The 17,500-nt window shown below is 38.1% G+C and overlaps 2 protein-coding genes across 4 annotated transcripts in view; both read right to left on the minus strand.

Annotated features, from left to right (window-relative positions):
• The window catches only part of tmem144a (transmembrane protein 144a), a 10,561-nt gene extending 4,259 nt beyond the window's left edge, over nt 1-6,302 (minus strand). Inside the window, exons 1-11 of the mRNA XM_060892298.1 lie at nt 6,172-6,302; nt 4,449-4,604; nt 3,996-4,118; nt 3,401-3,500; nt 2,819-2,899; nt 2,658-2,736; nt 2,397-2,470; nt 1,984-2,102; nt 1,535-1,654; nt 1,328-1,425; nt 1,180-1,233 (exon numbers count right to left, since the gene is read on the minus strand). Of these exons, the coding sequence (XP_060748281.1) occupies nt 1,180-1,233; nt 1,328-1,425; nt 1,535-1,654; nt 1,984-2,102; nt 2,397-2,470; nt 2,658-2,736; nt 2,819-2,899; nt 3,401-3,500; nt 3,996-4,118; nt 4,449-4,602 (1,002 nt within the window). The 5' untranslated portion in view covers nt 4,603-4,604; nt 6,172-6,302. The remainder of the gene's footprint in view (nt 1-1,179; nt 1,234-1,327; nt 1,426-1,534; nt 1,655-1,983; nt 2,103-2,396; nt 2,471-2,657; nt 2,737-2,818; nt 2,900-3,400; nt 3,501-3,995; nt 4,119-4,448; nt 4,605-6,171) is intronic.
• A 4,690-nt stretch (nt 6,303-10,992) lies between these two features.
• The window catches only part of gria2a (glutamate receptor, ionotropic, AMPA 2a), a 37,221-nt gene continuing 30,713 nt past the window's right edge, over nt 10,993-17,500 (minus strand). For 2 of the 3 annotated variants that reach the window (XM_060864598.1, XM_060864596.1), the window contains exons 15-16: nt 17,180-17,314; nt 10,993-15,010 (exon numbers count right to left, since the gene is read on the minus strand). In XM_060864598.1, the coding sequence (XP_060720581.1) occupies nt 14,846-15,010; nt 17,180-17,314 (300 nt within the window). In that variant the 3' untranslated portion in view covers nt 10,993-14,845. Of the gene's footprint in view, nt 15,011-17,065; nt 17,315-17,500 lie in introns of all 3 variants that reach the window. The other variant, XM_060864597.1, reaches the window with a different exon arrangement.

Raw genomic sequence — 17,500 nt, forward strand, 5'->3', positions numbered from 1 at the left:
CACGCACACACAAAGAGCCTCACGCACACGCACACACAAAGAGCCTCACGCACACACACACACAAAGAGCCTCACGCACACACACACACAAAGAGCCTCACGCACACACACACACAAAGAGCCTCACGCACACACACACACACAAAGAGCCTCACGCACACACACACACACAAAGAGACTCACGCACACACACACACACAAAGAGACTCATGCACACACACACACACAAAGAGACTCACGCACACACACACACACAAAGAGACTCACGCACACACACACACACAAAGAGACTCACGCACACACACACACACACAAAGAGACTCATGCACACACACACAAAGAGACTCATGCACACACACACAAAGAGACTCATGCACACACACACAAAGAGACTCATGCACACACACACAAAGAGACTCATGCACACACACACACAAAGAGACTCATGCACACACACACACACAAAGAGACTCATGCACACACACACACACACACAGAGACTCATGCACACACACACACACACACAGAGACTCATGCACACACACACACACACAAAGAGACTCATGCACACACACACACAAAGAGACTCATGCACACACACACACAAAGAGACTCATGCACACACACACACAAAGAGACTCATGCACACACACACACAAAGAGACTCATGCACACACACACACAAAGAGACTCATGCACACACACACACAAAGAGACTCATGCACACACACACACAAAGAGACTCATGCACACACACACACACAAAGAGACTCATGCACACACACACACAAAGAGACTCATGCACACACACACACAAAGAGACTCATGCACACACACACACACACAAAGAGACTCATGCACACACACACACACACAAAGAGACTCATGCACACACACACACACACAAAGAGACTCATGCACACACACACACAAAGAGACTCATGCACACACACACACAAAGAGACTCATGCACACACACACACAAAGAGACTCATGCACACACACACACAAAGAGACTCATGCACACACACACAAAGAGACTCATGCACACACACACAAAGAGACTCATGCACACACACACACAAAGAGACTCATGCACACACACACACAAAGAGACTCATGCACGCACGCACACAAAGAGACTCACACTCACGCACACAAGCACACAAACACACTTACTTTTACTTCCTTAAACACAACAACCCCCCACAAAGCAGCAATAAGCCCAGGAACCTGTCAAAAAACAAATTGTTGACACTGTTGTAATGAATGTGTTGATTTTCATCATAAAGAACATGGGCTGACTGTCAGCGATTGTGTTACTCACCGTGGTGATGATCGGGAAGCTCACCACTGGCTTCAGGTAGTGATTGGCCAGGAACCAGCAGCATGTGGCGACGCCCCACATCACTCCGGAAACAAACCCTGTGCAGGACAGAATAGACACGAGGACCGGACGATGACAATCTACTCTACAAAACACAGATGATGTTCCAGAACTTCTGCTGTGTGTCCTCATTCACGTGTGTCCTACCTGGTAGTATGGCTTTAGGGAAAACTTGCGGTTTGTTCTTTTTACAGGCGCAATAGATAAAGAAATACACAGTGCTGGTGAGGAAGATCCCGCTGAACTGAGCAAAGACGTAATCTAGATCTGAAAACAACATACACACACAATAATGAATATGGATGAATATAAACACATTATTCAGGTTGAACACAATGGAAGTGTCAGTGATTTTTTTTTTTTTTGCACTATAGCTTCTATACCGTTCTGTCTACATTTTCAGCTGCTATAACGTAAATGAAAGCAGGAAATAATTTGTTCCTCTGACTTTGCACAGCTTTAAATGGAACCTTGAAATCTGTAATTGTTACTATTCTCAGAGGAATAAACCTCTCTGGGGAGTGTTGGATGAGGAAATTAATCCCTTCGCTGTGCATTGTGTTAATCTTAAGGGAGAAATGTTGACACAGACTTACCAAACTGACTCGCCCCGTCATACTGGCTGTCCTGCTGAGCTGCATGGTTTTTGATGTACAGCACAGGGATGAACGACGAGCCGTAAAGTAATCCTGCACCTACGGCAAGTAGCGAACCTCTGAGACAGAAACAGGATCGTTAGTGTATAAACGACATCAGTTAGGCGACAAAAAAAGAAGAGTATAACAGAATAAATTAATATTGTACAAATTTAATATCTGAAAAAGTGAGATATTTACAATCTATCTTACTATAAATGATTTGTTATTACATATTGGGCTTCAGTTTGTCTTTGGGGTGCACAAACTTTTGTAGTTTTACTATATGAAAACATCTTCTGTTCATCTATCCTAGTTTATAATTCCTGCTTTCTGTAAAACTTTCCTCTGTCCAGATTCATTTCTATACTCACACCAGGCGCTTGGTGAAGGGCGGCAGCATGTCCACCCACGAGTTATCTGATGATTGATGGTCAGCATTCACACTCTGATGCACAGAAGATCACAAATACTTTGTTTTACTAGAAGCAATACCACTAGGATGAAATAAAAGAGTACAAAACCTGGACGTAGAATATTAACAAGCAGCTTCTCTAATTCAGGGATTAATATCTTAATTAATAATTTATCTTATCCTATTCAGCATGTTATACACACACGACCAGAAGACATACGTTGTCTATTAACAGCGGAGTCTCTTCAGGTGAAGGAGGTCTCTGACCATCACTTTTCACAAAGAAGAACACGATGGCGCTGAGGGTGACAACAGAACGCAGTCAGAAATGAACAGAAATTGTTCTATGAAGATAAAAACTACTGTGTGTTTGTGCGGTACCTAAACAAACACAAGCCGGCTCCACAGTAGTTAAGTGTTGGTTTGGTGACTTTCTCCGCCTCGATGCCAAACCAGCCAAATCTGAGAACACAGATTTAAAGGTATTACAAACAACTGGAAGTTACTTAAACTATTGTTGTTAATTTTTGGCTGAATTCACAAAATGTTAGAATGTCACCTTTTCTTAATTATGGTGCTAAAAATATATATTGGATATGTAATTAAAGTGAACCTGTCTCATTAGTGTTGACAACGTTTTGTGTAATACTAGATGCCAGCTATCTCAATGTCTTGTCTTTTTATGCTCTCAGGTTAATGCACATGGAATCTTATTGTTTAAAGTGGTTTCAGAGCAGCGTGTGCAGAATTCATTACTGAGGAATTTAATCACTTAATATGAACTACATGTTGATTAAATATATATATATATTTATTATATATATATATATATATATAAACAAATGTCCTTTTTGAAGCGTTCTTTCCAGCATTTGGTAGATTTACTATTATACACAAAGACATATATACATTTAATGTCTATTTTTTTAAGCACATGTTCGTTTGTTGTTTCTCTAAGCTTACCGTGAGCTGGCCCAGCCCATGAGGAGGTTGAAGGAAGCCCATATTAATAGACCTAGGCCGAGTCCAATGGTCTTAACTATGGGCACAACTGTGATATTGCCTAAAAGAAAACAGGAAGAATGTGAAGTATCTTGTGTGAAAAATTGCTGAATGGCAGATTTTGGATTTTCATCCCACTTCTTTAAGTGAGTTAGTCTGCACCTTTCGCTACTGCATGTGTTGAGTCATTCTTGCCCAATATAGCAGAGAATAAACCATAAGCACATTATCCAAAGTTCTGTAACTAAACTTCACTAGAAGACTCTTTTTCAAATTCCACAAAGAGGATCCCTGCTCTTCTATATGCAGCTCCTGAAGGTCACCATGTAGTCAGACTTACTAGCTGTATATTCAGTTCAAAAAAACATCTACACACACACAAGACAAGTTTTCACGGCTTTATGTGCTTTACTGTATATTCTTTTTTGGAGAAACTGTTCACCAAAAAAGACAAGTTAAACTGAAGACTTCAAATATTAGTGGATACTGAAGGAAAGCTGACTCAAAGGGGAATCCTGAGAGAACTTGATTTAATGATTGTTGGAGTTTGAGTTACCTGTAGCCCAGATAGCTCCTCCTAGCATTGCCAGAGGCCAGAACTTTGGGCTGCCCAAGATGATGTTCACAATCAAAGACACCGTCCATATAGCAGCACAAAGAACCCACTGGAAAAACATGCCTAAAACACACACACCCACCCACACACACATACACACAGTATGTCCATTGACAGTATACTTAATCAATGAAACAAGTAGATCAACTTTCACAATTGCACATGGCCCAAACTTTCCAGTAGATCATGCTTGAAATATTCAGCAATGCAGTTAATCTCTCACACTCTCTCTCTCTCACACTCTCTCTCACACTCTCTCTCACACTCTCTCTCACACTCTCTCTCACACTCTCTCTCACACTCTCTCTCACACTCTCTCTCACACTCTCTCTCACACTCTCTCTCACACACACACACACACACACACACACACACAAAAGGTTTGTACCTCACCATCACCAGTGTCGATCTTCTTTACAGGAACAAAGTTGCTCCCGTAGAAGAGGACGGAGACGGCGCAGGACACAAAGCCATATGTCAGGTCGGTGGTGTTTGTGCCATTAGAGGAATTTTTGAGGAAATAAGAGGGATCAAACAGCAACTCCATCTCTGTTCATCAGAGTGAGAGAGAGAGAGGGGTGGGTATTATATCAAAGTTCAATCAATTTTTTTTTTTGCCAACTAAATATTTCTGTTTTTGTTTGTAAACAACAAATTGACAAAAGAAAATTAAATTCACATTTTGATCCTAAGCTTGGACATCAGTCTTGATAACAGACTTAAAAATATCCTGACTCATTGGTATTGGACATGTGTTAATGTAAGACAGCTACGTAATCAGTTCACACAGCTTAGTTACATCACACAGTTTCGAAATCTTCTTCATTCATACTGCGGTTTTCATTCAACAGCACAATGCAGATGAAGTCAGCATTGGTCTTTCCGTAAATCCTGACTAGTAAGGAATAAATAATGTATGCTTCTGCTGTTGTAGGAAAATAATCAGTAACAGGGTGGATCGACTTCTCCGTGATATCACACGAAGCTGCTGATTAGTTTATTCACCAGATCCTTACAAAGCCCTGATCTAATCATGTTACTAAGAATCCAGAGTCCTCTGTCCTTAAGACTTTGTTGTGTGAGAAAACTAACAAAGCACTGAGACTGGAGACTCCTTCCATAAACATCAATTAAATTCTAATAAAATGTAATATTTATATTTTTTATTTTGTTTATTAGATTTGAATGATGAAGCCGGTCATACAAGTCACTGTGTAAACTGTAGGCACTGTTTAATTCATACAAACGTGTGATTTCAATACTAATATCCTAAACTGGGGGCACGGTGGCTTAGTGGTTAGCACGTTCACCTCACACCTCCAGGGTCGGGGTTTGATTCCCGCCTCCACCTTGTGTGTGTGGAGTTTGCATGTTCTCCCAGTGCCTCGGGGGTTTCCTCTGGGTAGTCCGGTTTCCTCCCCCGGTCCAAAGACATGCATGGTAGGTTGATTGGCACCTCTGGAAAAATTGTGCGTGAGTGAATGAGTGAGTGTGTGTGTGTGTGCCCTGTGATGGGTTGGCACTCCGTCCAGGGTGTATCCTGCCTTGATGCCCGATGACGCCTGAGATAGGCACAGGCTCCCCGTGACACGAGGTAGCTCGGATAAGCGGTAGAAGATGAATATCCTAAACTGATTACTATTATTATTATTATTATTATTATTTTACATCAAGCGACATTATGAATTTTCTTCTTCTTCTCAGTGTCAGACAGCGCGCGCTTCAGGCACGTGCGCGGGGCGTGGCCTACACTTTATGGGCGGGGTTACAGCTTAGAAATAATCTGCATATTCATTTTTTTTATTATTATTCGTATTATTTTTGTAAATTTAACTATTAAATGCCCAATTATTTTATTATTTGTAGAACAACATGGCCTATTCGATCAATCCGAGTTCATTCGGTGCTGCTAAACAAAAAATATTATTTAAAATAAAAAATTATTATTTAAAAAACTAAAATAATCATAAACAATCTATAAATATTAAAAGTTAAACATTTACGTTGAGTTTTTATTAATTTCTTACGCTATAAACATATAAACACTATAAACAGATCAACAACATGTTTATTTATCTGTGTGACTAGGTTTATAATAACAATAAAAAAAACTTACCGTTTATATTTTCAATTCGAGTTGCACCGAGTTTTAATAAATCAATAATCGTTCATAGTTTGCAGTTTTATTACAAACAAAACACACACACATTCATCTGAAGTCAAAACTTCCGGCTTCTTTGTTGTCAGCTGACTACTGTCACGTGATATATGACGTCACTAGGATGCCGGGAGTAAATAGTTCAATTCGTAATTAAAATCTTTTTATTTCATATACATTTAGGCGATTTTGGGTCATTTGGGTATTTTTTAACGGATTTACACATTATTGTTGAAGACAACAACAGTATCCATGAATAGATGGTAACACTGATAGTGTCCTCATATATCACGTGTCACAATTAATAATTAACAACATTTAAATTCGGTTTTTTTTAAGTATGCATGTATCTATCCAGAATTTGTATCTTCTGATTCTTCAGAAATATCTTCTGATTCTGATTACATAAATTATTATTATTTTTTATTTTTTATTTTTGGCTGAATCATACCTAAAAATGTAAAAACATTGCACAAACATCAGCTTGTCTTGATTATGGTTCTAAATATATATATATATATATATATATATATATATATATATATATATATATATATATATATATGTATGTATATATATATATATATATATATATATATATATATATATATATATATATATATATATATATAATCAGGGCTCTCAAGTTTTGAAGACAGGCAAAAGTGACATCTCAAACCACTGCAAACCCCCCCCCCCCCCCCCCCACCCTCCATCAGCATCAGCATTAGAAAATACCCTCTCTGTATCAGTATTAGAGTGTGGAAGCACTAAAACCAAGGCTGCGTACGATCTTTGATAGCCTCCCAAATTGGGTTCAGTCCAGTCACCTTTGAAAAAAAAGGAACCAGGAGCCTCTATTACTCATATATTTTCTGGCACCGAGTTTGAGAACCACTGGCCTAGACTACTTGTTCTGAGCAGGTGTTGTCAGTGAACCCTGGCCCCCTGGCACCATCTCAAGGGCCCCGGATTGAAAACCACTGGCCTAGACTACTTGTTCTGAGCAGGTGTTGTCAGTGAACCCTGGCCCCCTGGCACCATCTCAAGGGCCCCGGATTGAAAACCACTGGCCTAGACTACTTGTTCTGAGCAGGTGTTGTCAGTGAACCGGGGCCCCCTGGCACCATCTCAGGGCCCCCAGTTTGAGAACCACTGGCCCTAGACTACTTGTTCTGAGCAGGTGTTGTCAGTGAACCGGGGCCCCGGCACCATCTCAGGGCCCTCAGTTTGAGAACCACTGGCCCTAGACTACTTGTTCTGAGCAGGTGTTGTCAGTGAACAGGCTGTAAAACTGTTGGCTAAGTTACAGACACTCATGAAAAACTGATGCTGATTATCTGGGAAACGTCTCTAACAGCAGTCACAATGTCATTGTTTGTGTCAAACAAGTTGTGAATTTGTTGTAACATTACAACAGGAGATCATGACTTACTCTGTGCTCAAAGTGATGCTCGCAGCTCCAGTGCTTTTCTCTGTGTGTGAGCGAGGATGATGCTGAACAATTCCAGGATTTGCTTTTTTTTTCATTGGTTGTTGCGTTAAATCTTACCCATATACAATAGTGCTATTTTCTGATTGGCTATTGTGTAGCTTCTTTTTTGATTGGCTGATAAGTGTCAGGCTCGACTAAGAACTCCAGGGGAGACGCGCTTGATTCCTGCCCGGTTTCATAGAGACAGCGGTGCGGACTGATACATTGTGGGCAATATGCGGCAAATTAAATAGTACGTTTTTCTGCGTGAGAAATACAATGTGTGGCGGGAGAGCGTGACAAAAGACCAAAATGAGTGTCACTTGATAGCCCTGTATATAGTATAATTTAAGTGAACGTGTCTCATTATCATTGACAATGTTTAGTGTAATACTACAATTTAGCCACTAGATGTCACTGTTGGCTCCCAATGTTTCTTCTGCTCTGAGGTTAATGCACATTGTGTCTAATCATTTAAAGTGGTTTTAGATCAGCATGTGCAGAATTCATTACTGAAGAATTTACTATATCTATCTCTCTTTAGGAAAAGAACAGAAATGAAAAAAAAGCTGTGAATAATTTAACATGACAAATCCAGCAGAATTCCAGATTAAATAGGGTAAAGAGGAAGAGGAGACTTGACTTTCAATTCTATTCAGATTCTGCATTTCAATTTTGAACACATTAATGTTATAGACTTTTTATTACTCACAAATGCTACCTAAAGAAATGACCCAGGAAAGCTAACTTTATCAGATAGGTCAGCTCTCTAATAATAGTGAATGGTTTAAAAAAAATGTAGCACACCATTTTGTTGCTGCTTATTACCTTAAATATGCCATTTGTAATGTTTAAAATACTTTCAGATAATAGTATAATCAAGTCATTTCAATTGTGTCTCTTAAAGTTTGAATCCCAAAATATGTGAAACATATTTCAGTATGTATTATTTCCCAGTTTCAGGCTTTTGTTTCCATTTTTCTGGCCCAGAAATGAGCCCCACACTATCTCAGCTCTGTTCTTTTCTTCAAAAGAAAACTCATTAAAAATGCGCAATGTCGACCCATGAAGTGCATTCAACACTGAAGGCATTTTTGTCTTGAAGGCCAAGGTCATTAAGAGGGCTCAAAATATTACAAATCGCTCCTTTAATTGTTAGGACCCTTACTGATGAACATGGAGACAGGAGACATCATAATGATGTTTGGATTTAGCATTCTTTATTTTTTTCTGCATGGTGACATTTCAATTAAGAGAATAAATTATTATAAATCAAATCATCGAAAAAAAAAGGAAGCAGTCTTTTGTGTGTGTGTGTGTGTGTGTGTGTGTGTGTGTGTGTGTGTGTGTGTGGTGGGAGTGTTTAACTCTGTTCGCTTTATGTAAAGTTTGACCAAATGTTAGTGTATCATTGAAGAACAGTGATAGAACTTCACACTCTAGGACTAATGGCTTTATTGATTAGCTGCTTAGCTTTTAGCTTCTCTCTGTAGAGTAGCAGAGAACAGACAATTGACATCTGGTCTTTAAGGAGGATTTAAACAAGTATCAAATAGAGCTGCTACAAATAAAATATAAATATACATTAATTTACATGTCACCCCAGCAGAAAATAGCTAAAAATAATCTATAACGAACTAAATAACTAAAGGTTTTTTTAAATAGCTGAAGGATTGACATACTTTGTGAGTGACACCTAGCAGTAGCGAAACCTCAGGTTAAACTGTATGAAGAAACAAATAAGTAGAACAATCTGTTGTGGTATTATTTATTTATTTATTTAGGTTCATGCTAGATAGTCAATGTTGTGTTAATGAGGTACCTGAGGTAAAAATTCAAATACCACTTTCAGTGTGTAAGTTGAGATACAAGCAATTTTGAACAATCACAAACTCTCTTGATTCATCTCACGAGCTAATTATGTCTTTACAGATAAAGAGCTAGCGACCTGAACGAAAAAAATGATATTTAAACAGCTGAGGAAACCAAAAATTACATTTAAACAATGTTCCTCTCTCAAATGTAGTCAAGATGGTTTTTGAACCATATGTACAATCCAAATCTCGCTAAACAAAATGCAAAATCTGAATGTTTATTCTCACATCCAATGAAAACAATTGTTAGTTTTAAAATGGCCGCCGCTACCGTTTTTAGCTCTACTGTTTTTGAACCACATAAATAAGTTTGTCAGTTTGAAGTAAGATTGTAATATGTGATGACTAATTGTCTTATTATTAGCCTCACTTGCTGGCCTGCTAGTTAAAGTGCAAAGCTAAAGAAACTTCAGAGAGCACATGTTTTAACTAAATATTAGGTAAGAAGAAAAACTGAAAATGCTTTTTTGCTTATTTATGGTTAAACTGTTCATTTAAACATTCAAACTGACTGGCACTTGGTCAGATACCAATTTGATTAGCTGGTTATGCTAATAAGGAAGTGCGCACAGCATGAGGAACCTGTCTGCTGAGCTGCAGCTGTCACGCCAGTCTGTTTGCCCAGTGGCTTCACCTAGTGAAAAATATATAATAAACCTGAACAAGACATCACAGACATTTTTTATTTTATTTGAGTGAAATCCACAGAACCTGGCTTTATGAATATAATGTTGATGTGTGTGTGTGCGTGTGTGTGTGTGTGTGTGTGTGTGTGTGTGTGTGTGTGTGTGTGTGTGTGTGTGTGTGTGGAGTGTGTGTGTGAGAGAGTAGTCATGTGTCTTTGGTAGGCACCCTACAGAGCCACATCTGTTATTTTACCAAATCAGAAATAACTCTGTGCTTTGCGTTAAAAAGACTAATCCATTACTATGAAAATAGCACTGTAATAAGTAGAAAAGAGCAAGAGTTTGTTTTAGAAAATGTGAGAATGTGTGTGGCTCTGATTTAGCTGTTTGTATCTCAGCTACTGCTCTGTGGCAGTGATTACTGGGAGAAGAGCCAATATGCAAATGCAGCTGCTTATATAAAAACAGCTAAATTAAGAGTCAGGGATAGTGATGTACCTGTGAAGAATTTATCTCTGTTCCCATGAATGAAAATATAAATAAACTTTAAAATGTTCATAGAGAAACAGAGAGAGATGTGGCGTCTCTGCCTGTCAGACAGTGGGTCAGTCAGTTTCAGTAAAGGAGGTGTGGCCTTTGGGTCTGTCAGTCCCAGTGAAGGAGCTCTGTTCATTGTGTTTCTCAGTCATACTGAAGACATCTACATACGTACGTATTCTCTCTCTCTCCACCCCTTTCCCACTCCATCATTATTTCTGTAAAGAAGAAAGACAACAAGCCTGGCAGTTTCTTAGCCTCTGTTTATTCCAAAAGTCCAAAAAATAAAGCAGTCGGTTCACATTCCATTTAGAAAAATCTACTCCGTTTTCCTCTTTACTGAGACTCCTCGAATTAAAACCTACTGATGATCCAAGTCCATGTGTGTAGTTGTGTGTACAGTTTGTGAAGTCACCATTTCTCCAACTCAAATTGAACCTCTGCTCATATTGTGTGTGTGTTCATACGATTAGAGATCGGAGTTATACACATGGATGGTCTCTGCTTTTATATACAATACAATATACATAGAAAACTAATGAATTGCAGTTACACAGCATGGCATAGAAAAAGGGTGCTCAGCATAGAGGTTCAATATCAATATTCATATATTTTCTGTGGTGATATACTCTGTCTCATATTTCTCAGGTTTCTCATTTCTCTACAGAAGCTCTACTTGTCTAAATTCATTTGCGTTATCACCATCACCATCGCTGTTGTAGTATTTGCTTAGAAAAAAAAGAAAGAAAGAAAGAAAGAAAAAGCTTCAACTTAATGGTTCTCATGCGTTTCACAGTTAGGACTGCATATAGTAGTGCACATAATCCAACGTACAATATGTTTAAAAGAATGTATTTAAATTAGATCTATAAAAGAGGAATTTTTATTATGTTTTATTTAAGTTATTTCGCTTTAAACACTGTATAAAGATGCCAGGAGTATTTTGGCACAAAACACTATTTGGCATTTAGAAAGAGCTCATGGGAGTTTTACTTAGTCAAACTTCCTCTGAAGGCAGAAAGGATTGTGAATAGTTACATCAGGGAATGAATGGAAATGGAGAACAAGGGAGGGTTCATTGCTCTGTGAGTATTTTAAATAATGCCAGGAGTCGGTTCTTGAGAGATTTTAATATCATTTTAGTGAGCTAGCATTAGACTCTTAAGTCTTTTTTCAGTCAGAATTCTCTTGATTTATTTATTCCTTATTTTATGACCATTTAAACCATATTCCTGTCTACTGGCTTTATCTCTGTTGAATTTCTAACCAGTTGGTGCCGTGACCCGGATTTCAAGCTACCAAGTCTCTAGTGTCATGTTGGCTAGATTTCTTTCCTGGTAAGATGAAAGAGAAATCATCTCAGTTTCCCTGCTACCTCACCATGATAGATTTTAGCTTCTACTACTGTTTACTGGTACAATAATGTGCCGTAATATGTAACATTTTCTACCAAGTGATGTCTTATTTACATTATAGCTAGCTAGGTAAAAATGATCTCTGCTAACAGCTTAGCCTAAACCCAGAAAAAACAATAAAATTCCAAATCCACTTTTAGCTAGCACCTCAAGGTATGTAATTATATGCCTTTAATTTATGCCTTTAAGACAGTTTATTTATTTTTAATTCCAGGTACAGAATATAGATTTATTTCATCTATAAATATTAGATGTTTACTGATCTATCTCTTGGAAAAACAATGCTATGTTGATAACCAGTCCCTCCAAGATTTTGGGTTCGATATTTAGAAGAGCTTCCAATTTTTCAAAATGGCTGCAGATCTTCTGCACATTTAAACAGAGACGCGATGTGTGACGTCATCACAACATTTGCTTGTGATTTCATCAGTTTATGTAGTTTTCAAAAAACCAAAAACACTGCAAAATCCTGGAGAGACTGATAGTAGCAGCAATAGTTTTTGCAAAGAGCCCAAATTGCAAAGTAAATAAATACATTTTATAAATTGTGTATATTCTTGTGTATATTCTTGTATATTCAAAATCCAAAGAATGTTTTGGAAAAATAAAAATGTTACCATTAAATATTGGCATTATCACCATGCTAGCACACCAGACCATTAACATGCCACGCTGCTGATTTGTCTTTAGTTGGGGGGAAAAAAAAGATGGTGGATATTATTTAGTATTAAAGTAAGAATTGAGATTTCTGACTCCCGCTTATTAAAATGACTCATGGTGCTATAAATCCTTCCTGCTTGAATTCATTTGGTTTTATCCCACATAGCCAGTCATAATCCCTAAGAAGAGGTTTGGAAGTCGAAAGTTTCCACGAGCTTAAAAAATTCTACCGGAGTATTATAATTAGGCTTACATTATTAATACGATGATATGCAATTCCAATTCATGTTATCACTGACCCTGCAAAAGAGAATGTTTTGCATGTCAGGCTTTTTTTTTTTTTTTTTTTAAGCTTTATTTTTTTTTATTATAATGTCAATGACAGAACTATAAAACTACATTTGTCTTATCCAACAGAAGAAGAAAAAAAATAACATTATTTTTTAAAGACAAATTAACATCACATTTCAACAACTCAAATTTTTTTCCTCAGAAGAAAATGCAACGAAAATAGTTGTTTTTTTTTCATACATTGTAACATCAAAAGGACAAAAGTATAGATATTTACATGGTCAATAGATATTGTCAATATATAATTCATATGACAAACGAATCTGCTCAAAACACCGCACCTACGTTATATTAACTCGTTTGGCTTTGAAACAATTCTGTAACATTATTTTACAATATGGATGGAGGCTCATCGCCTTTTTCCTTTTTTTCTTGAAAAATATAAAAAAAAAAATAATAATAATTTTTTTTTCCTCTCTGATATTTCACATTAGAACCCGAGAAAAGAAAGCCGTATCGAATGCAGATGATTCAAGTGTGCTTGTGTTTCTTGGAATCCAGGATGCAGAAAAACGTGTTTGTTGTGGAAAAAACATCAAGCGAGAGAGAGAACGTGGGCGCAAATAAATATGTCCTTTGTGTAGGACATCGTGCATGTGTTAACCAAACGTCTCGTTTTGCATCTGTACATTTTCCTATGGTGTGTATGTACAAGTGTGTGTGTGTTTCTGTCTGTAAGTGCTTGTGATATACATGTATAAACTTATTGATAGGCAAACTTATTGATTGTGTGCATGTAAGTAAATATATCTATATACCATATTTTCCAGACTATATATAAGTTTCTTATTCTACATAATGTTTGTTCTGACTTCTATAGTGTTGTTTAGTCTTGTTATTGTTGCTGTAGATGTGTTCATGATTGTATTGAATAAATTCCTCCATCAGGCCTGAAAATACATCCAAATGCTTGATACGCCCAACTTTGAACACAAACTAGCTTATGGATTTCAAGAAATAAACTTTAAGCTCAGTAAGCTAGTTAAATATCGAAATATCCAGATTAAATGTTGCCACCATGATGAGTCATTTATCAGCTGGTCAGGCATTAAGGTGTACAGGGCTACAGGAGTTCTCTAAATGACCAGTGGTAATTTTTCATAGATGAATCAGTAGGATTCCAGGAGTGAGAGAATTGAGTTGATTCAAAGAATCGATTCCACTCGATTTTTTTGTGCTGCACATCTTCACAGACGGACATTCTGGCTCATGATGCTAATATTTCAGATGTCTCGATTTTATCTGAACAAAGATGATGAGAAACTACCACTTCAGTTATGGTGGAGAGCTACAGTAATTAAGTGAATAATGAGGGTTATATCTGTACCTGAGTGTAACTAGCTTGAAAATGCTTAAACATTAGTCATGCTGCTTTACTCTACATGACATTATGATACACATTTTTGCCATTATGTTGGCTGTGTGCGATAAAAAACAAACACACTGCGCAGAGTAGAAACGAAGTTTTACACTGCAGCCTTCGTTTGTAATCAAAATAAGGGTTCTAAATAATGGCCTAATGTTTAAAAAACAGGACAAAACTATATCGTCTGGAAAATATGGTATATGTAAGTGCGTAGCACTGCTGTGCAATTTTAAGTAATTAGTTGCAAGTCAAGTGAATGTTAAAGTATGCTTTGAGAATGTGAGTAAAAGTATGTCTGAAAATGTGTGTGTGTGTTGTGTGTAAGGCACTCAGGACAGCTCGCTCACGTTAAGAGGCATTGCCATGCCTGGTCTCATGTAGGGCACAGCGTGCACGGCTTTAGAGAAATCCGGAGTCAGCACTCTCCCGTTCTCCCCAATACTGCCAGTTATAGACAGCCTGGCCTTAGTGCGCATGGCCTCTGTGAACGTCATCTAAACACATACACACACGCACACACACGTGCAAACAGGGATATGCATATGCAAAAAAGTATATGCATACTCAGAAGTAAAAATGGGCGGGGTTAATTGAAAAGAACGAAGCAAGGACAAAGAGGACAAGGAAGCACAGAAAAGAGGCACAGCACCCAGGGGATACATACACACACACACACACACACACACGGAGAGAGAGAGAGAAAAAGAGAAACACAACAGCATCCGTCAGTTTCCTATCGCTCATTCTGTGTGACATATTGCAGTAAAGAGATGTGTGTGTGTACCAGATGGGGTGGAGAATGATTGACAGCTAATGGGTTTGTCTCCAGGCATGATGGCACATCTAGATATTTATATCTCTACACCAAGCCAAGGTGTCAGTCTATAACTAACACAAAGAACTGATAGACCATACGCTATGGATTTCACCTTTCCGCTAATCACCTTTCCATTCAGTCTGTCTCTCGTAATTGTTATCTTTTCATTCATCCACAAATCTCAGCTACAGAGTCACTTCTTATCATCCTGTATCTGATCACCCATCCATCCACCCTCCTCTCCATTCATTCAGTGATTCATTCACAATCATTTGGCCATCTATCCATCCGTCCATCCATCCATCCATGCACCTTTTTTCTATCCATTTATTCGTTCAGTTTCAGATATAAAATCAGATCCACCCATTAAACTCTCAGATCCACTAATCATCTTGTCCATCCGGTCACCTTTTGTTCGTATTCAACGGCATCCATCCGTTCATTTTTCTTACTTTCAAAGCCGTCTATCTATTCAGCCAATATTTCTAAAATCCATCCATCCACCAATCTTCCCACACATACCTATAATATATTCATGGATACATAACATACCACCATATCCATCCATCCACTCATCTATTTCTTCTACCCATTCAAATTCAAATGAAGGTACCAATACCTCATTTCATTCATCGGTATGTTCACTTGTTCACTTTCAAATCCATCCATCCCCCCATATAGTCAATCTCAGCTACATCTATCCATCATTTCAAACAATCATATTTCATTCACCCATTCTAAAATCCTTCTATCCATCCATCCATCCCTCCCTCTATCACTCTTTGGCAGAACAGTACTCACAGTGTCATGGTACACTGGATGGCCAAAAGTATGTGCACCTTCCTTCTAATGAAATATATAGTATTTCTTTCTCCACGCACATACAATAAAGAGCTCATTGGCTTTAAACACATCAGTGTCATAGGAAGAAAAAAAATTCTGGCCTGCTAGGTCTGCCCTGGTCAATTATATGTGCTATTATAGTGAAAGTGTCTATTCTAAAAAGCGTTTAGGATCAACATCTCAGCCACAGCTTGGTACAGTAGGTCATGCAAACTGAATGAATCCTGAAGCATTTAGCACATAATAATCACTTTTTCTCTGTTGCATCACTCACTACTGCATTTCAAACTGCCCCTGGATGCAACATCAGTGCAAGAAACGTGAGTCAGGAGCTTCACATTATGCCTGTCCTTCTCCATGGGATGGAACAGACATGATGGTCCAGGGTCACTTACTTTTGGCCATATACTGGTGTATACTGGTCAGACTGGTACTTATAAAATACAAATATTTTATTACTTACACTGCCGTCATGTATGTCTTTGAAAATTAGCCCCTGGCTTGCTAGCTAACATTATCAAATTGGATAACTTTATCCATAGATGTTGCATAGACAAATTTGAACAGCAGCTATTCATTTAAAAAATGCCTGACTGAAAGAAATTACATGTCTAAAATGTGCTCACAATAATATACAGAAAAAAGAAGTTATTTCCAATTATTTCAATTATTATTAACCAGTACTTTACTCTTTTCCCTACACTTCCGCCACTAGTATCTGTATGTCACATGATATTGAAACTATATTGTACAAGCGCTCTATATATGTGTATATATTTTGTCACGAATGAACAGCAATGAAGGCGTCAACAATGAAGCGACGAGCAAACACGAACAAACGATGAAAATAAACAAAACAAAACAAAAAGGAAATCTCTGCCGTTCCTACCCACTAGATCTTAACACTCTCCAGCCCATACACGTTGTACCCTTCCTTATAAGTGGCAAAATTCTGAGAATTCTGCGAGGAAGTGGGGGGATTTAGGGCTTGAGTCTTGGCAACCTTCATGCGCTTGGCCTCAGCACGCGATTTGTAGCAGAACTCCACCAGCGCCACCAGCATGGCCAGGCCAAGGCCGCCCACCAGGATGTAGAAGACCCCCGCCACGTTGCTCAAGCTCAGAGCGCTTGTCTTCTCCTGCATTGGACGGTGCAAAGGGAAGAGGTCAGGGACATAGAAAAGAAAGGTGTGTAGAACAGTAACATAGCACTGCATTATAGAATGGTGTATGCTAACTTTAGTCATGAAGATAATAAAAATTGGATTACAAAAGTAGAGATTAAAGGTATGGAAGCCGTGTCTGATCATATGTGTATGTGTGAT

This window comes from Tachysurus vachellii, chromosome 2 (assembly GCF_030014155.1).
Source record: "Tachysurus vachellii isolate PV-2020 chromosome 2, HZAU_Pvac_v1, whole genome shotgun sequence".
NCBI lineage: Eukaryota > Metazoa > Chordata > Actinopteri > Siluriformes > Bagridae > Tachysurus > Tachysurus vachellii.